This window comes from Lepisma saccharinum, chromosome 15, assembly GCF_977018435.1.
Source record: "Lepisma saccharinum chromosome 15, izLepSacc3.1, whole genome shotgun sequence".
Taxonomy (NCBI): domain Eukaryota; kingdom Metazoa; phylum Arthropoda; class Insecta; order Zygentoma; family Lepismatidae; genus Lepisma; species Lepisma saccharinum.
This window is the reverse complement of record NC_139243.1, coordinates 39,926,863-39,948,975: the sequence shown is the minus strand read 5'-3', so window position 1 is coordinate 39,948,975 and position 22,113 is coordinate 39,926,863. Positions and strand designations below refer to the sequence as shown.

General features: G+C 37.9%; 1 protein-coding gene across 1 annotated transcript in view; it reads left to right on the top strand.

Moving 5' to 3' along the window:
• The window catches only part of LOC145999460 (follicle cell protein 3C-1-like), a 30,476-nt gene that overhangs the window by 3,593 nt on the left and 4,770 nt on the right, over positions 1 to 22,113 (top strand). Inside the window, exons 2-4 of the mRNA XM_083136422.1 lie at positions 8,641 to 8,691; positions 13,386 to 13,542; positions 21,214 to 21,288. Coding sequence (XP_082992548.1) covers positions 8,642 to 8,691; positions 13,386 to 13,542; positions 21,214 to 21,288 — 282 coding nt within the window. The 5' untranslated portion in view covers position 8,641. The remainder of the gene's footprint in view (positions 1 to 8,640; positions 8,692 to 13,385; positions 13,543 to 21,213; positions 21,289 to 22,113) is intronic.

Below are 22,113 nucleotides of genomic sequence, written 5' to 3'. Positions count from 1 at the left end.
TTAACATAAATCCTTGAATGTTCTGTAATGCTCATTTGTCATGTTTTGGGTTGCCTGGCTGTCAGGGTAGAGTAGTTGATTCAAATTCAACGTTCACATTTGCATTTTTGTTTTAGTCTGAAACCCAGCTTGTTGGTGGAACAAATGCTTAGTTAAGTCTAGAGATTAGTGGAGGAATTAGTGTTTTGCTGCAGTCTGATTATTGCTCTGGTTTGTACATATGGGTATTGTGTTTATTTTTCATCTCTAAGTTAATCAACAGTGAAGACAAATAATGAAATAATGGCACATATACATCCATGCTTTACTCAGAGTTCAAATCTAGATTTCCTGGTTTTGCGGCCCACATTACAAACAACTTTTCCATGAAGGTCATCTGTGCCTTACCTATTGATTCATCCTTGTATTATTACATAATGATTTAGAAACCGATGCTTGTAAGATGAAATAATTGAGGATTAGTGAAATTTTCTGAATTTGGATACATTGAGACTTCCCCCTAACTTCTGATAATAAAAGTGAAGATTATAATAATGAGAACAAAGTAAAAATATGATGTTGGTATACTGCTGTAACTTTTCCGTGATTTCTTTGTTTTTTTAGTTTAACTTTCCTCATAATCTACTGTCAGTTTACCTCTGATAATAAGACAGAATGAAGAAGGTGAACAACATGAAAAGGTAAAACAAACCTCTACATTCATGTTCTCTAAATAACCCTCAAAAATGGGTGCGGGAGATGATGTACTGTATGCAAATAGTATTTTTTCCCCAATAGCAGGACCAGGGCTGAATTCTTCCTAGCCATGCTGCCGGCATTTTCCCATTATGTTTGTTTATAATTTTTTAATCACTTTTCATAAATGTTGTAAGTTATTTTGATTGGAGATACAATAATCTCATGTTTTGTGTTAGATAGCAAGGAATCCTTGTTTCCTATGTCACCGTATCTTCACTTTTCATCGAACATGAGTTGATGGCATTATCAAATTCCTTGTATATTAATGCATCACGTTCCTAAGCAATATGTCTGGCTGGCAAGTGATGTGAATTATCAACATTAATAAAATGATTGCGCAAATCTTGTAGTGTATTCAAAATTCACATACGTCACACTTTAATCAGCTCTTCTGCAAAGTCAGGTCAGGTGGACATGTTACATCAAAGTATTCAACCAGAGATATTTTATTCACACTTGTACTCATGCAAACAAAATTCTCTGGTGATACTACCCATAACCCATACAGTATGCAAATATGCAAGTGAGATATAATGGATGTTTTTGGATATTCATGCTGAACTTCTGAATATTCAGAAATATCCTGTAGATATCGATTGGATGTTATGTTTCTGGTTGCTGTTGTGACAGTTTTCAATGAAACTACATGCACAACCTGTAGAAACACTACAGGAGTGGAACATAATAGAAGAGATAGGCAGATTATTCACCTTTAATCCTTTCTCTGACATATTTTCGCAAGTCTTCAAGAACTGTAAAAAGAATTTTGTAGATAGAAACAAGCTCTGATGAGACATACAGGATTTCTTTTCCATGCTCTTCCTTATTGAGATGTCTTTCACTCAGCAGAATGATCCCATAACCAACTGTCATAAAAGATAAGTTAGGCCAAGGGGGATGAGGGGCTTATTTGTTACATTGCTGTTCTTCGTAGTCAAAGGATTAGCTTTGTATCTTTAATTCCTGTATGGATGTTTATGTTTGACTGTTTATCCATTTAATTTGTAATTGTTTATCCATCTTACCATCACAGTTAACCTAGTGGTGTAAAAAATGCAATGTACAATATCCAATGAATCCAAATACAAAGAAAGGGCATCTTTCATGAATCATGATCATGAATGAATCTTTCCATGGATATGAAAACATAAATGTCAATTTTTGTATAACATGTAGACATATACCAGATATTCCATTGATATCCTGAAATGAGTTCCCATGGAAATTCACAATTGGAGGCCCTGTGGATATCAAGGACTGGATTTTCCAGAGACATCCAATGGATATCAAAAATGAATACCCATGGATGTGATCTGATTGATTGATTGCATTGGTTTCCTTTACTTCGCTTTTCTGCCACTTTTGGCTAATTGTGAAGATGAGCATGAGTGATGATATGATGAAATTGATGAAGGGACACTCAGAAAGGAACACCCATGCCAAGATTGGGATTCAATCCTGAGACCTGTGGTATTGCAGCATGCTGTGCTAAGCACTCCACCACAGAGGTTGACAGATCTGTTCTGGATATCCCTGGAGATTTGTGCCTTATGGGTACTTGTCAGTATACACATGTCTTGCTGATCGCTTACAAGAGAAACTTATTTCTGACAATGTGATCTAAGTAAACTCAATTCATATATGTTGCTGAACTGTACCATTGATTGATTATTATTTGGAGGAGCTAGTATGAATATTTTCATTTGAAATCTGAAAAGAATACTGGCCTTTATTTGACCTCACAAAAGGTTGCTGAAAAAAGGCTAGAAACAATTCTCTATTTTCCTCTTATTTTTTGTGTCTTCTCTGCCACTTTTTGCTAAATGTGAAAACAGATGAAATAGTGATTAGATGAAATTGATGAATTGGTAGGGAAACTTACAAAGAAACATCCAGGAATCAGAAATGGAATTATTGTTAACAAGATTGTAGGTTAATCCCTCAACATGCTTGGTAACTGAAATGGCTAAAACAACTCTATAAAAATCCATCAATACTAAAATTATAAATCTGAAAATCATATTAATATGACCTGTGTACAACAGGAATCCCTTCATGGACTTGGAAGTCCAAGGTTCAAACTGTATACATGATTCTTTAATCATGTGCAGTAAGGATATTATATTCAGTGCATACAGTAATTGGTCTGTTAGTATTTACATAAAAACTTTTAGACAAATTTTTTATTGAATTTTGTGCATATCACATTAAGAAATTGATTACGCTTATCCCCCTATTACAACTGTATCTCTCATAAAATTCCTAAGTCTGCCACTGCACACACTATCATACTCCCTCTCTCTTTCTTTCTCTCTCTCTCATTCATTCACTCTGGGTATCAGAGACATGAATTAAATGCCTGCCCATAGATATCATGAGGACTCCTGGTCATCATCTGTAGCTACATTAGTTCATGTTAATTGTTGAAATTAGTAATCTTCATGGCAAGTATTTTCTATTAATTATTAAAACTAATAAAATGTTCATATCAACCAGTTTAGTGTTTAGTCTTGGCTTCTTAACCCCTTCCATGTGGCGACCTTGAAGGGAAGTGCATTCAAAAAGAAATCATCTATATATATATAGATGCAACCGCAAATTCACTTCTTCGTAAATAATGCAAGAAAATAACCATAAAAAGACTTTCCACACAATGAAGCTAAGGTAAACAATCTGTATATAGACTCTGCTGCAAATAAACATTCCATACTAGGTAAGGTTAAAGGTAAAGTTCCACCTGCATACCATGAAGGCACATTTAGGCTATTTGAGGTTAGGATCCCACAACATATTCTCGATCTAGACCAATTGGAGGTGATCATTAGTTATTAGAATCTTTACACATACCCAATATAAAATTATAAATACGGAGAAACTAGTACTCACTTTTATCCGTGAAGCTGTTTTTTCTTTTTCGATTAATGTCAGTGGCCACTGCCACCATCCTCGTTGGAACTGGCTGTACTGTTGCTTGGCGTGCGTCTTTTGTTTGTAGTTCTCTGGCTGCTGTTAGATGCGCTGTTGTTAACTGTGCATCTGGGCCTGTGTCGTCTGCTAGTGAGTACTAGTTTCTCCGTATTTATATACTACCGCATCTCTCTTTTCCCAATTATGAATAAAATTATACTTATAATATTTTCTTTGATTCTGTGACTTAAGTGAAAATGTTCTCTGTTATAACATGACAAAGTGATTATGACTCAACATTCAATACAATGACATTCAATGCCATGAAACAGAAAATACATTTTGATAAAGAAATATAAAACTACTCAGAAAGGATAATAAATTTGAGCCACTATGTTAACACTTTATCTTGAGAATATTTCACTGTAGTGAAGCATTACATTTTCTCCTCATCCGTTTCGATCAAATAAGGATCAATATCCACACAATTTGAATCACTGAGATCATTACAGAGTGGATGAAACATTGGAGGCATTAACAGTAAAAAAGGAAGTATCTCTCTCTTTTTCTTCTTACTAATAGGCATAGGCTTGTCTGTTATGGCATGAAGAGTGATGTGATTATTGGCATACATGCCTCTTCACTTAAAGAGATATTATTATTATTATTTAAACAGTGAGATGCATTGCTCTTTAATTTTGCCTTAAAATATGCTAATGAAGGATATGCAGATGATGTAGACTTACTAGGGAATGATATAAATACAATTAAGTATAATACTAGAATATTTTTAAAAGCAGCTAAAGATATAGGTTTGGAAGTTAGCAAAGAGAAAATTAAATATATGCTTACAGGCTGGAACCAAGCGTTAGGTAATAATCAAAATTGAATTATTGATAACTCATTTGAATCAATTTCCAAATTCAAGTACTTAGTAGTACTACTAACAAATGAAAATGATATTAAAGAGGAAATAAAAAGAAGACTTAATTCAGGAAATGCATGTTATTTTTCTCTTCATAAAGTTTTATCTTCTTGTATAATATCTAAGAAATTAAAAGTTAAAATATACAAAACAGTAATTTTGCCTGTAGCATTACATGGATGTGAAACTTGGTCCATTGCATTAAATGAGGAATAAAAATTAAGAGTATTTGAAAATAAAATTCTTAGAAAAATATTTCGACCTAAAAAAGATGAGGAGACAGGAGAGTGGAGAAGGTTCCATTATTTAGAACTCCACAATATGTATTCATGTCCAGTCAAGAAGACTAAGATGGGCACGCATGTGAGGAAAGAAAAGTTTACAGGATTAATGTTGGAAAACCAGATGGTTAGGGACCTGTAGGAAGGCCAAGACGAAGATGGAGGGATAACATTGAGATGGACATAAAGGAAATCGGTAAGGATGGAAAGATTGGATTGATCTTGCCCAGGATGGGGACAGATGAAAGGTTTATGTTGCTACAGCCATAAACCATTGAGTTTAAGAATGCTTGCGAGTTAGCTAGAGTTATTCTTATTATCATCATCATCATCTTAATAGGGTTACAATCAAGCCATATAATATTTCATTTAGAAAACTCTTGATACAATTAATGGCTTGATGCCATATATAGTGAAAAAATCTGTACAAAAGCTTCATCTAGGGAAAATGAGATGATTTTTACATGAATACGTAAAATGTTCTATAGTAACAAGCAAAATAAAGAAAATTAGTGTCATGTATATTGAAAATGGGAGTGTAAGGGTGTGTAGGTGTGGATTAGAGGTCTGCACGGGCTCGGGCCAGGCCCTCGGGCCTAGGCCCGGCCCGGCCCGCGGGCCGGACTCGGGCCATAAATAACCAGAACTTCTCGGGCTCGGGTCGGGCCCGGGCCTCGTGGCTATTTTGTTAGCGAATATTGTCATCGAAAAATAATTTTTAATTATTGAAATTATGGTTTACTTCGAGAATGAGAATACATTTTTTTATAACAGCTAGTTAACGAAGTACAACAGTGCCCATTTTTTTTTTCAAATGCTGAATTGGAAAGTAATTTTAATTATGTTTTCGGGCTCGGGCCGGGCTCGTGTTTAGTTATTATCGGACTCGGGTCGGGTTCGGGTTTCTTTTCCTCGGGCCGGGCCGGACTCGGGCCTTACAATTTAGGCCCGTGCAGACCTCTAGTGTGGATATGAGTGTACATGGAATTGACTGTTTGCGGGATGAGGATGTGTGCTTGGATGTGACAGGAGACAACACTGGTAAATATTTCCACCATAGGTGAAACCAACCTGAGAGTGTAAGTACTGCATAATTTCAAGCACCACAAAGGAAACCATATACAACCAAGTATACAAACAGCTAGGTCCAGCGAACAGTATGCATACAATGCCTTATATCAGAGATGATCATAATTGGGTCCAATTGAGGACAGCATTCAACAGCAAGAAAACACTGAGAACTACATTATTATAAAACACAAACACTAACCCCATACAAGCCATTAAAAAGTACATGTACAACATTCCATGTAAATGTGGGAGAGCTTACATAAGAGAATCCACATGTTCTCTGAAGAAGAGGATACATGAACATAAGAAACACACAAAAAAAGGAGGAAAAAAAAGTAGCAGAATGTGTATGGGATGAATAGTAAGCAAAGAATCAAATTGGAGACAAAGGAGAATAAAATATAGGCGCAGGTGCAGATCCACAGGAAGGGTGATAGGGGGACAACTGTTGCCTAATATTTTGAAGACTGAAAGGTTCTGTCTGATCACCAAGTTTAGCAGGTGTGAGAATATTGTTTAAAGATTGATTTAAGCCCACTTTATGCTCATGGAAGGCTAATCTGAAGTGGAGCTACAATTTAAATTTGAATCTGAATGACTGTACAATGTGCCTCAAAAGGAAATTGAACCCGAGACCCCTATATTAATTCATATGATTTTCTTACATTGCTTTTATGCCCATGGACACACAGAAATGGGGGGCACCCCTTGCTCCCCCCCCCCCCTGGAAAATGAAAGTCAACCAAAAAGTACATATTTCACACATATAATTTAATTTCAATCACAGTAATACAAGTTAATTATTGCAAGGGCATTGCAGGAACACGATAACTTCAAATTGAAGTAATGTTTCTTGAGGGGACAATACTATTATGAGGGAAAATGTGCATTGTTTGTCCCCCCTAGACTACCTTGCTTGCTCCTTCCGGGAAAAAAATCTGCGGATGTCCATGTGTATGCCACTTTTGACTAATTGCGATGATGAGGATGAGTGATGATATGAAATTGATGAAGGGACAGTCATAATGAATATCCATGCATAGGCCAGGATTCTAACCTGAGACCCTTGGTATTGTAGCATGCTCTGCTAACCACAGTGGTTGTCCAAAGACCCCTTCAGAGAATAGGGTTTTGTTTGTTTATTCACTTCACTCTTCATATCTGGTCGCTCAGTTTACCAACGTAATGGGCCGGACCCTGTGGCCGAGTGGTTAGCACATCGCGCTGCAACGCCAAGGGTCCCGGGTTCAAATCCCACTCCAGCTTGGTTGTATGTGAATGTCCATTCCTCAGTTTTATCATTTCATCAATCATCCCCATCTTCGCAAATTAGCCAAGAGGTACAAAAATCGAAGTAAAATAAACTAAATCAATCAATCAATCAACCAACGTAATGGGAGTTATTATGATAACAACATAAGTTACAATAATAACCATCTACTCCAGCCTGCACCCTATTTTTGCAAAATTATACTCTAATATCTATAACATGGAAGTCAGCTTGGTTTCTGTTTACAGTACTATACTACAGAACAGTGCAAGTATAGCTTAGATTTGATTCTCTGTTGGGTGAGGTACCCGAGTTAAATTCGCCCCACCCGACTGTAACTTATGGATCCATCACCACATAGCCCTGGAATAACCCAGTAAGCCATCCTAGAGTACAGTAGAGCAAACATGGATGTTACTGATTTTAAGTAACAAAAAAATTAGAAACTGAAAACACATATTTCTGGGGATGTGGAGGTTGATAGACTAGTGGTTAGCAGAGGTAATCATCACCCTCATCAGCAAAACAAACACAACAATTCATTTGTAGATGAGAGAACATTTGATCTGTCTAAATGTGTTTGAATAAAATCTGCGGTAGCTCAGTCATTATGGCATCTGATTACCAATACCTGACTTAGACCCGGGTTGAATCCCTAGTGGGGGAGAACCAGGATTTTTTCCACCTGTTCAAGCGGCTCCGGCACCCAGCATCATATGAAGTGGGTACCTGGAGGAAACTCTGGGGGGTAAAGGTGGTCAGGGGCATGGTGCTGATCACAGCACCCCCACCTTCGACCATGATCAAGAAAGTGTGGGTCCTTAACTCCTCATCACTATATGCCTTCATGGCATGGTGCAAAGCACAGGAGAGCACTTTACTTTTTTACTTCTTTAAATGTGTTTGAATAAGTAAAGGGTAAAATAGGCATAATTATGATTGCATATTAATGAAAATAAACAGGGCCTCCCTAATAGCATAGTGATAACGTCATCGCCTTGTAATCAAGTGGTCTCGGTTTCGATACCCAGTGGAGGCACATGGCACAGTGGTTTCGATCCCACTTTAAACTGTAGGGACAGTCCCGATTAGCCTATTTGTGTATAAAGTGGACAATTCAATCAATCAATCAATAAAAATAAACACATTCTTGCAAGTGTTACATTTCTCTTCCGTTGTTTATATGTATACATAACAAGTAGGTATGTATCCTAAGTAATCTGAATGTAGCAATGCTGAAAAAGTGAAAGTTGTTTCATTAAATCATTGCTTAATATCGCAACTCAACAAATCATTTGAAATATGCATTGCCAGTATCTCTCTCTAGCACCCAAACTATATGATGTTGGCATGGCTTCAATTAATATTAAACTTTTACCAGTCTGGGAACATGTATCTATGTGATCATTACAGTTAACATTTAAATTGTGTATACATTGCCATTACAGAATGAATCTTCTAACTGGTCTCTTGCTGTTGGCATTTCCTGTATATTGCTGGTAAGTACAGCTTCATGTAGATCCAGTAAATGAATGGTGGTTGTTTTGTAAAGCATTCATATTATTTCAGAATGAAAATATATGTAGATTTTAGGGTAGAAAGAGTATCAGCACTCAATTGGTACCTGCTTATGTAGGCATATAAGTACAACTGGCGATAATTTTTACCGATCTCGTATTTTTACAAGTAGCCTCTAATTGAATGCACAATTCTGTTATTACTTTTGTGAATATAAGTGTAAAAAGTGTATAAAGTTTCTCCTCAGGCAAAACATATCCAAGGTTCGACCTTCCCCATTAAATTTTATTTTCGTGAAACAAATGGGAGAAATAGAATTACAGTATTTGCCAGCATATAAGATGCACTTTTTTCCTTTAAAAATAGGCCTGAAAAACAGGGTGTGTCTTATGTGCTGTATTCAGGTTTCACCATCAGGAAGAAGGAAGAGGTCTAGCATTTCACAAGTTTATGAATGGGTCAAACTTCATGGGATGCTGTGAAAACTAAGATGATGATTAAATCATTTAAGAAGTGAAGCATTAGTAATGCACTCAAGTCACTCTTCATTTAGCTCTGGAGATGAATGTCTGGGTTTTAACGAAAAATATTAAAATATATTATTTATCATTATTATATATTATTTCCTAGTTAGATTAGGTTAAGTTATTTGTTGAAAGCTACGTATTACTTTATATTTGAGATATTAAAAATTAATTATAATATTCAGTGATAAATCATTATACACCGGCAAAGATGGTAATTTGTTTCTTGTAATTGCATTTGTTGACCCCACAGAAATACCACACCAGCCTCTATGGCATAGTGGCCACTGTGAAGCCAGAGGTCCTAGGTTTAAGCACTGAATAAAGCCTTGATGTTTGTTTGTTCATTCATCCTCATCATCATGATTAGTCCAAGAGGTAGAAACGTTATGTAAATAGCCGAAATAGATAAAAAAGGGAGCAAATCCTGAGTGTTCTTGTATTCAGTGGCTCATGATTTCAGTGAATGAGGAAGACTTAACCCCTTGAATCCCAGCCTGTAGATAGAGAGTAGAATCAAAGGACCACTTGAGACCATAAACTGTTAATATCGGATGATCCGATTTAGCGTACTCCATGTCGGCTCTCTTGTTAGTCCATGCACACAAATATTTTACAGCATGCGAAAAAAATGCTTCAAAACACTTGCCAGGTGTTGACGGTTCTTCAGCCACATCGGCAGGATGAAAATCATAGTCATTTTCAAACTTATAACATGGATTCTCACGTGGATCACTGAAAGGATCATTCACATATGCCCAATCTCAGACAGACTTTACCTCGTCTTCCACATCGGATATATCTGAATATTCAGACTCACTACAGTCACTCTCCTTTTCTTCTGGAACATAATCCGATGAACTACTATCCTCCTGGCCTCCTCCTTCATATTTTTCTGCTTTTGTTTTACAAAATATGCAACAAAACAAAAACACACAGGTCTCCTCAATAGCATGGTTACGTACTTTCAACAACAGATGGCGTAATGAGCATGCTTTGCTCATTGCTTGCAATAGTCACGTGCTCAAATGATGTCCTAGCAAGATGTAGACTTCGGTCCTGCCCAACCAGAGGCATTCGTACATTTTCTTGGCCATTTCCATGCAAGAATATTTTCTTTTTGGCCAATAGTACCAGCTATGTATGGTAGTAGTAGTCAAGGGTTAATACCATCTTTTTTTCCCACATTTCAGAAACTTCATCAGGAATCTGTAGTTAATATTATGTGCATCAGATCATTCATTGTACATCTACGAACAAGTTGGGAGTTGTATAGGGAAACTTTTCTCATTTCTTTTACACACACATTTGGTGGTTCTTTTTAAAAATGTGAACAATTCATTTTCACACCAAGGAGACCAGAAATGAAACATAACCACAAACTGCATGTGCTGGAATAAGCACTTTCTCCTCCTCTCCTATCTGTACTTCACTGAGCATGTGAAGTGAATACACCGAGGATACACAATATACACTATTGAGAAAATGACCTAGTCCAAGTAACATACTATCTGCAAGCAACATATGTTGTGTCACTCTGTAATGAAGAGTTGCATTTATTTCTGAAAGTTCATTTCCAAGTGGTATGTGCTTCTTGTTGCATCAGTCTGAAAATTTTCTTACACTACTTAACCATTACTGTTGTTCTAAGATATCCATACCCTCACAAAATATGCAAATTACAAGAAGCCTTTCCTTCATTGTACCCCCAATATTTACTCTGCCACTACAAGCGCAATGACTTTACCTACCCTTCTGACACAATGTTGCTACATAAGGTTGTTTCACGTTGATGGTAACGATTTCGATCACCAGCGAGCAGCACGTAGGCACAGCACAGAGCAGCCAGAGTCAGTAGTACGAAAGTACTGTGTGTTGACTTGCAAAGACGATGGTTGGTGTGTGAGTGAGTGTTTATATGGCACCAAAAATTCCAGTCTTTTGGGAGGGGTACATCTGTGCCCTTTCCAACGTTGGTTATAGTTATAGCCAGATAATTAAACAGTGCCACATGAAAGCATTCCATGTGTCAAAGAAGAGCATCAATGCAGTGTTGAATCGCCATAAAGCTTGCACTGTACGTGTTGCTGGAACCAGTCAAAGTGGGCCTCGGACATATCAGAAGCCCAAGCGTTCCTCCGATGTTGTGTGGAAAGTGGATCCTTGGTGCGATGTGAAAACCCTGCAACGCAAAGAGTGATTGCACAGGCAGTGCAATGTTTCCCTGCAACTGTAAATTGCATCATTGCCCAAGATTTACAACTTGTGCGGAAGCACAAGGCTCAAGTTCATAAGTTGCGTGCCTCACATGTCCAGGAGAGGAAGACCAACAGTCGGAAGCTCTACGAACGCCATCTGACAGGGGACCGCTGGAAGTATGTGGTGTCCCTGGATGAAGCATGGGTGTATCCGTCGGTATGTGGTAAAAAAAGGGCCATCTACTATCGTCCACGTGATGCAAGAGGTCGATCTGAGTGGGTACGTGAATGTGCTGAAACTTTTCCACGCTGGTTCATGGTTGTTGGTGGTTACTGCCATAACGGCAAACTTCCACCGCGCAGAGTGGAAAAAAAGGCTAAAATAAATGCAGCCTATTACCAGACGAATATTTTGGAGCCACTTTACAGACATGATATTCCTTCTCTCTATGGCAGCGACACATCTCGTGTTGTCATCCACCAGGACAAGGCTTCCAGTCATACGGCAAAGTCCACGCAGGCATACATGGATCGGATGACACGTGAAACGGTCATTCATGCAATCCCCTTTACAGACATCCCTGTTAAATCCCCCGATGCCTCTTCCATGGATTTTTGTGGGTTTCCGTTGTTGAAACGAACCTTGGGAAGCAGACGGCCCCGCACAATTGAGGGTCTTTGGAAAGCTTGTCAGGAGGAATATGATCGTTTGGACCAATGTGTTCTTCAACGCAGTCTCCTCCAATGGAAACTCCGCTGCAGGACCATTGCTGCAAGACAGGGGTATCACGTGGAGCACCACCGCTCGTGACGTTATGGTTTTCCTTAAGGTGAGGTGGGTTCTAACTTTGTTACCATGGACGTGAAACGACCTTCTGTAATTTTACTGCTGTTTTATTTCACTAAATCAGCACAGTTATGGTATTTGAATCACCATGATGAGTATGCTAATAAGATGGGATATTATATCTGGCCAGGATACATCATTATTTCTAAACAGTAAGAAAGAAACTTTGCAGTACCAATTCTGCTAGGAGAACCATGTTATGCACACATCCACTTCTAGATTTCACAATATAAGCAAAACCCATCGGCCATTCCCTATCCCAAAGCTACCAAGTTTCCTCACCACTAAGGGTATGATCTGAGAGTCACGAGAATGTTGGTGAATATGTACAAATTGACTTTTGTCTCCTTTGATCTTTGATGTGGCATTGAGATGGAATTTGGTTTAAAATTTGTTAACACTTTGGATCTGTGTAATCCAAAGTGTTAAAAAAATTCGAAAGAAATCCACAGATGATGTCATATAGTATTAACTACTTTTGCTGAGGAAGGATATAAAATTAGCGATTCAAAAACAATACAAGAATGGTAAAACATTCACTCTTGAAATTTAAAAGTAATTTATAGTAGGAATGGACTGATATGAAATTTTGGCTCTTAAGGGACTGGTATAAAATTTACTGATGCTAATATTCTACTGATCTGATAAGATTCTGAACAGTTGATTCACCTCTTTAAGCAATGTTTATAACCAGCTGACTGCAATGGTTTTCCATTATAAAAAGAAACTCTGTATTTAGATATTTACTAAAACCAGAGTTCATAAATTTTATTTGTACATACAAAAACAATAACAAACAGAGCAGACTTGTGCACTCAGTTAAATACTATTTATAGAAATATGAGATTCTACCAGTTAAACACTACAATGTTGCACAGCAGTACAAGCAGCTATAGTTTTTATGGTACGGAATGAGGCTGCAGGAGGTGGGGTGCTACAGGAAATGGCAGAGAGCACCCATGCACACTTCTCTGATACTTCACACTTGTATTATTAGAATAGTTTACCACCTAATTTGGTACATTAAAAGATAACAGTGTAGTATCAACAAAAATATTCATGTTAAACATGACTACAGTTAATAAATGCTTGTAATATTGTTTAAGGGCGAACAACTATATTTGTTCGTGTGGAGTCTTTGATGACAAAAATCTGAGAGAAGATGAGAAAATATCAGGAAATCCCGTACTGAAGAAGCAAGTGTTCAGTGTACCTTGCAACAATGGAGGAGAAGAAACCTGCAAAGAAGAATGCCTTAAAATGGTAAGCAATGTTTATTTTCTGGTATACTATTATCTACAGATTTAGTTCACAATGTTTTATTACACATCGAACCCGGTCAGACATAGACGACCATTCCACTATTGAGGTCAACCATTGTTACATGGTATCAACAAAGTTCACAGCATGTGGAGACCATGAAGTTGAATAAATGTTCTTAATATACTTTTTTCTTTCAAATTGTTTTTTAAAATTTTATTTGCATATAATCCAATATCACAAATTAGGCTTATCATTGGAATTTATTTTATGTCAAAATGAGTAGTGAGATACAAAGCCTTACTATTTCACTACTATACTCTTCCATACATGGTCTATAATAGCATTCCGTCACATCTCTGGTATGTTGACCAATTCCTCCATATCAGACACATGTATATTTTCTGAACAAAATTTTCTTTACAATCACCGTCATCATCAACAATCACAACTTCCTAGTCAGTATATTCATTTAGCTACATACATTTGTACCATCCAAGGGAATCATAAACACATAGTTCACATAAACCACGACACCAATGTAGTCCACCAGACTTTAAAAAGGAATAACACAGATATCAGTTGATTTCAATGTGAGAATGTGGAAGATACCGAGAGGCCCTCGCCTCTTTCACCATGGCTATTTGCATAACAATATAAAAGTAGAAACCCTGGCTCACCTAATGGTCACGGTGTTAAAGGCAATTGTAGTATATTAAAGCAAACATTACACCATTCCAGTTGCTCAAAATATAAATAATCTGCACATATTATTACTTACAATATTTCACTTACCTGTCACATTGTCCTTACAATTATGTTACAATCTGCAATATATATATATATAGTCCGATTTTGAACCATAACGGAGATATGAACAGAAATAAAAATGATGTAGGAAAACGTAAACAAAAACAGTAACAAGTAAAACATGGCAATGTAATGGTAATTGTGTAAGTAAATACTCATGTTATTCGACACTGGATAGATGCCGGAGCCTCTTCCACCGTCAGAACAATTCCGGGTTTCCCCGGTCGCAGGCACGTATCCAGAGGGGGGGCTTAGGGGGCTCGAGCCCCCCCCGAAAGTTTTAGGTTTACACCAGATAAAATGAGGTTTTTAGTTTCTTGTGGTGTGAAATAAAATAACGTGACAATAATTTAAGGAGGGGGGCTTAGGGGGCTCGAGCCCCCCCGAAAGTTTTAGGTTTACACTAGATAAAATGAGGTTTTTGGTTTCTTGTGGTGTGAAATAAAATAACGTGACAATAATTTAAGGAGAGAAATAATTATTGAGGCAAGACTGAGAATGTTCCGTAACCCTGTTATTGATAATAGCACGTATCCAAGATGGGGCACAGGGGGCTCGACCCTCTCCCCAGGAAATTTTTCAGTTTACGGTAGTTAAAATTAGGTTTTTGGCTTCTTGAATAATGTGAAAATAATGTAGGAGAGAAATAATTATCGAGGCAAGATGAAGCATGTTTTATACCCCCTGTTATTGTTAATAGCACGTATCCAAGGTGGGGATGAGGTGGCTCGAGGCCCCCCCCCCCTTTCAGGAAATTTTTCAATTTACACTAGATAAAATTCGATTTTTGGCGTCTTGAATAATGTGAAGATAATAAATTTATAAATCTGAGAGAAATAATTATCGAAACAAGACGGAGAATGTTCTATAACCCAGTTATTGTTAATAGCACCTATCCAAGGTGGGGTTGAGGTGGCTCGAGCCCTCCATCCCAGGAAATTTTTTATTTTACACTAGACAAAATTAGGTTTTTGGCTTTTTGAATAATGTGACGATGATTTAAGGAGATAGACAATTATCGAGGCAAGACGGAGAATATTCTATAACCCTGTTGTTGATAATATTGCACGTAAACTTTTCTTACGCTTTCGGTGTTGTCTCAGCGCACTTGAGGACTATGTAGAGACTTGTCAGCATTTGGAAGCTGCACAACAAAAGTAGCGCCACGTAGCACGTAGGGCGATTCGTTGTAAATTCTAATCTCTGGAAGGTGGAAGAGGGTACGTTCTTGAATGAGAAAATGAGTCAACTACTGGCAATATTAACGAGTCGTTTTACGTATCTGTGGAACGTTCTAGAATATAATGAGGATATAAATACGCGGATTAAATTTTTCGGTTGATCTGTACAAAGCATCAGTTAATAAGATTTCTGAGGTAAGTGTGACAATTCATACAGTCGATTGGTGATCAGATCAGCCGAGTGGTTAGCACATCGCGCTGAGACGCCAAGGGTCCCGGGTTCGAATTCCGGTCGGGCTTGGTTGTTTGTGAATGTCCATTCATCAATTTCATCACTCATCCCCATCTTCACAAATTAGCCAAGAGGCACAAAACGCGAAGTAAAATAAACTAAATCAATGGTGATCAGATCAGGCAGCATCCTTTGGTTGCTTTATAAGATATAGTGATTCGAAAATGAAGACATTGACGACAGCAGAACTTCCGGAGCCTCAGTGTAGTGCTAGTTCGGTTCGAGGGCCGAAGAGATCAAGGTCTCTCTCTCTCTCTCTCTCTCTCTCTCTCTCTCACTCAAGTGAATATTTCAGTAGTACCGGATATTGGAGTGGTTTATTAAAACAGAAATAAGCTGCATAGATCAACTGAAAATCCAAGTTTTGAGTGATGATTTAGTTTATCCAGAACTAAATTTCGTATATGCAGTCCGAGAATTTCATGGTATAAAAAAATACTTTTGTTTAAGCCTACTGGGTTCGAAACACATTCAAACACTTAACTACCATAAAGAGACAGCCGAAAATTTTATGAATGTTGAGAAGAGAAAGCAAGATGTTGCATATGTAGACATTTTAGGTGGAAATTGCAGGCTCTACCAACTGAGCCATTCTTGACTTCAACCGATTTTTCGTTAAAATGTCTACATAGTACATGTCCTGTGTATATCAAATTGTAAGGTGTTGCCTGTATAGTGAACAAGCACAGAAAATATAGGAGAGAGAAGAAAACTGAGGAGCATTCCCACCGGTTGAGATTTTTTTTCTGTGGTCAACAAGAGCTACTACTTCGAGGTGACAATGACAGTGGCCTAATAAGGGAGATTTCACACCGTGTCGCCTGAAGATTAGGTTTGTGCGGCCTTTTGTGTCGCTACGGTGGGAAACGTTGCTGTTGATTGGCCCATTCCAATCGACATGTATCGCGTGTCCCTTCGGTCTGAAACCTTCCTAAGTCTTGAAATTCCAAGTCACAATGATGGAAAATTAGGGCCTTGTTAAGGTTAGGTGTGAAAGCAGGCAGACGACAGCATCCTAAAGGATCATATCCAATCCTGCAGGAAGAACGCATCTTACTTCAATCTCCAATACGGAATTATAAAAAACGTCTGGTGAGTTGATTTTAAAAAATGTGTCCGAGATAAAGAGAGGCGTGCCCAGGATTTTCGGAAGGGAGAGGGGTTACGCATACTATTTTTGGTGGTCAGTCCTGATTTTGCCATTTTTTTCCTGTCTTTGACGTTCCTCTTTTTTTTTTTTAAAAAAAAAAAAGGAATACTGGGTCAAATGGGGTTATGACCTCACCAACCCTTCCTTGGGCACGTGACTAGAGATAAATAAGTTAGCATTTGATCATACTGGGAGACGAAACATTAGATGTGTTGGGAACGGAAGGGTTTTCACTGTGCATTAATGGTTTCGTGATCCACCTGTATTCGAGAAGACTTCCTTTGTTTTGTGCCAATATATGACAAGACAGCGGAAGCTGTGACAGGCATTTTTGAACACTTGTGAGTGCTAAGGCCTGACTCTGAACAATTTGGTGGGTTTCGGCTTTTATAAGAGCTGCAAAAATGGGAGGACAAGACATGCTAGTGGTGTTCAGGAGAGAAATATTCGAGAGCTGTCTGCGTCCAGTTTGCAGCCCACAATTTGAATCACGCGTTGTCGAGTGGATTGTCCATCCCGTGCATGTGTAACAGCTTCGTAAAAACACTCAAAGACATCATAGACATTTGTATGCCTGATGAGAAGAAATGAACAAACACACATACTGAGATGGTTCCGGCACACAATGTTAATGCATGGAAACAGAGGAGTCGAGTGGCAAAAAATGTTCAGATTTCACGTTCTGATTAAAATGACAGCCTTACAGTGGCGACAATTTAAGTGATAGTTGCTCCCCATTTTTTATTTTCTTGCCTCAACATTATGGCCTCTTAATGTTAAGCCTTGTCTACCAAGAGAAAGTAAACTTTCCTTGCAACGCCCTCCGCAACCCCCCCCCCCCCCCTCCGCTTCGTTTTGATGGAACCCAATTGCCACCATTGGTCTTAAACATACAATTATGAGGTTCTTACTATACCCCTTAAAAAAATGATGTTGAGCCCCCCCCGAAAGAAATTCCTGGATACGTGCCTGCCCGGTCGGGAGTCAAACCTGCGACCCTTGGATTGGTAGTGGAACGCCGTACAGACAGAGCTACCATGGCCCCTTAGTAAACCACAATATTCCCTGACAATTTTGCAAGCTTGCCAACAGGTGGCAGCACACGTGACACAGTTACTCTTCGAAGCGTCTTACCTGCAGTGCTGTGAGAGTGTGTACTTGGAACACGTGCACATTTGTGAGATGCTGTTATCTGGGTTGTTTCTGTAGCAGTTCACAGACAGTTACCGTCAAATGGCACCTACATACACGAATGAGGAGTAGCAGACATGGTGTTTGTGTACGGGTTTTGTAATGGAAGTTCGCATGCGGCTGTTGAAGAATACAGGAGGTGTTTTCCAGTAGGAAGGACACTAAATAAGGTAGTGTTTACTAATATGTTTCATGCATTGAGAGAGTGTAGAACACTTCCCAGTGCTAAAGTGACTTCTGAAGGTGAAACCAGACAATCTGTTGATGAACAGGAGGAAATACTTACCATGGTGCAACAAAGTCGTACCACTAGTACCAGCCGAATGGCAACATACTCGTGTGTGACGGACATTACATGGGGAATATTTGTATCCATTAAACCACCAACCAGTGCAGGACTTACATCCTGGTGATTACGATTCTCGCCGTCGATTTTGTCATTGGTTACTACAGCATGCAGTACAAGTGCCATACATTTTATTCCCTGATGAGGCGACCTTCACTCGTACTGGTGTGAATAATACCCGTAATAGACACACTTGGGCTCGGGACAACCCTCACGAAACCCTTGCCACAGGGTACCAAGACAGATTTTCCATAAATGTGTGGTGTGGCATGGTTGGCGACATTCTTCTTGTCCCAATTATCCTTCATGAACACATGAATGCACAGCGGTACCTTCATCTGTTACAAAATGATTTGACTGACCAGTTAGACGATGTTCCTTTGCACACAAGGTGGAACCTCATCTTGCAGCATGACGGAGCACCTGCTCATTCCAGTCGGTTGATCATTCAACATCTGAATTCCACCTACCCTAAATTGATGGATTGGTTGTTGTCGTTGTCGCGCTAGTAGTCTGGTTCCGTGGCCACCTCGTTCTCCCAACCTAACCCCTCTTGATTTCTGTTTATGGGGGTGGATGAAGCAGGAGGTTTACCGGGAAAGAGTGAATACAAGGGATAAACTGCACATTGGCATTATGAATGCTGCTGCGTTAATCCGGGAACATCATCGGGAACTTTGTAGTGTAACACAAGATGTCCTCTGACGCGCTCAGAAGTGCATTGATGTTGGTGGTGGTATTTTTGAGAATCTGCTGTGACCTGCTATCATTTCTGTGGCCTTTGCCATCCTTACGTTTGTTCATGTGAGTACTGACCAGCAGGTGTTAACATATCATTTTTCTACATTTATTGCTTGCTTCATTACTTAATTATCATGTACTAATTACTGCTACACCACAAATTCATGCAATAAAGATTAGTATGAGCATGTCCCTTCTCGTATTTACTTACACAATTACTATTACATTGCCATGTTTTACTTGTTACTGTTTTTGTTTACGTTTTCCTACATCATTTTTATTTCTGTTCATATCTCTGTTATCGTTCAAAATCGGACCCATGTTCATATGAACTTTTTTGCTTAGAATCACCCATACTACCAGTTCCCAAATTATTGCCGCTTCCTCCCGGAATACCACATATATAGGGTATAACAGAAGTGATAGCACAAACTGAAAAGGTGAAAAGTACACAATAGTAGAAGCAAAAAAGTCTCAGTAAATATGGGGTCGGAAATGAAGTGTTTGCAAGATAATTGTGAAAGTATGGTTACGATCTGCCACTGACTTGATTGTACACATCATATGTGTGTCTCCTTATGCACTACACGGTTTCTTTGTTTAAAATTGAACACTGCTGAATATGTAACATACTGTACAGTACAATAGTCCTTGGTAATAAAAGCAACAGTAATGTCTAGTGAGGTGAACCTTTTAATTCTGTTATTTGTTACTAAGCAGGACTGTGGCACCTTACACATGAAAAAGCATACGATGTGTACAAACCATGAAGTCAAGTGGCAGATTGTTCCCATACATTCGCAATTATCTCACAAACAGTTCATTTGCGACTCCATGTTTACTGAGACTTTTTTGATTCTACTATCGTGTACTTTTCACCATTTCCATTTGTGCTATCACTTCTGGTACACCCTGTGTGTAAATGTATAAAGGAAAGAGGAAACACAAGACACTAGAAAAACTCAAATTTTCGTGACCGCAAGCTGCATCATCAGTTGTAGAGGAAACAACCCCTGCACCCCTAATATTTACCTACTGCCAAAAATTCACAGACCTGGCAATAATGTAATTACGTAAACATGTTTTCCATTTAGTGGTAGCTTAATTAGTTTTAATTAAACAATTATTTTTAATTTGCACTCTATACAGCAAATTTAACGGCATGTTGATTATATTTATTGTAGGGATGGGTTGATATGAATTTTTTTTCCGATACTGATAAAGTACCGATATAAACTTTACCGATACCAATATTCTACCGATCCAAATAAAATTAGAAATGGTTCTTGAAAAACCTGAAATGTTCATTGATCTCCTTAATAAATGTGTGTTTCAAGGTGACTGCAGTGCAAAATAAGTTCAATATTTAGACATTTGCTTTTTTTAGAAAGAGGGGCATGGAGATTATCCACAAAAATACAATAAAATAGCAGAATTTTGCACTAAATTATAAGATATTTATCGATATATCGCATCGGTAAAATAATTGGTAATTTCACCGATAAATCAATACGCCAATATGCCTATATTGGCTGATACCGATAGAGTACCAATTAAACGGTCCCATCCCTAATTTTTTTGTACTGTAGTGCAGTAGTTTTGTTGACTTTCTTTAATACTGTATATTTGTTAATTTGAATTTTTTCATGTCCCTATGGAGTTTGAATTTAAAAGAGTCCAGTGTATTTGGAATTTACATTTAAGTTTTACCAGTTCAGTCTGATTTTTAAATTTAATTCCAAACTGGGCAGCACGTTTCTTAAAATAATACTAATAATTGTTTGTACTAATAAATGAAATATAGATAAATATGTATGAAAGGACCATCATATAAGAACATACTACATAATTTTTCAGTTGGTCTTGATTTAAATCAATCTGATTTGTGTCACCATAGCAAACTGATTATGAAGTGTACATGGTTTTCTTTTTTAACTTGAAATTGACAAATGTGTTTTCTTAGGCTCGTGTTGCAGATAAAACAGCTGATGTGATGTTGTGTGTGGCTCTTGGAGCAACAGAACCAACTGGTTTCAAGGTTAGTCAACTTGACCAATGTTATAACGATTCCATGCTTTTCATGTAGAACAGTTTCATTAACCAACCAAAACAGAAACATTCCAAATTCAAAGGCTGAATGATTGATTAGGTTTTTTTACTTCGCTTTTCTGCCACTTTTGGTTAATTACAAAGATGAGGATGAGTGATGATATGATGAAATTGATGAAAGGACACTCACAAAGAACACCCATGCTGAGATTCTACTTATGGCATCGTAGCATGCTGTGCTAACCACTCTGCCACGGAAGTCAAACCAAATTCAAAGGGAAAGGCACTTGGGTCGCATAGTATATGTGTGTTAATAATAATAATACCTTTATTAAGTGGGAAAAGTTCAGCCATAGGCTGGGTTATCATGTAACCCGGTGGAGGCACAGGTTCAGATCCCACTTTAAACTGTAGGTCCAGTCCCTATTAGCCTTACTGTGCATAAAGTGGACTTAAAACATCTACTCAATCAGTCAATCAATCATACAAAGCCAGACAAAAACAATGAAGATAAAATTGAAGGTAAAATAATAATTTCATGTAAACCTATATGCTCATTATTAACAGCAGTAATAATATCATACTAATCATTAAAAAATTACCTACAAATGTTGGAAAAAAATACAAATAGAGAAAAATCTAAAGAGAAAAACAAATAACGTAACATTACTTTTAGATAAAAACAATGTGGAAATAGCAATAAAATAATAATAGAATTATCATTTAAGTGAAATCATTTCTTGAGGTTGAAATTTACTTCTAGTATGTGTCACCATTGGCACCTAAATTTAATATTAGCTGGTGGTGCATTCCA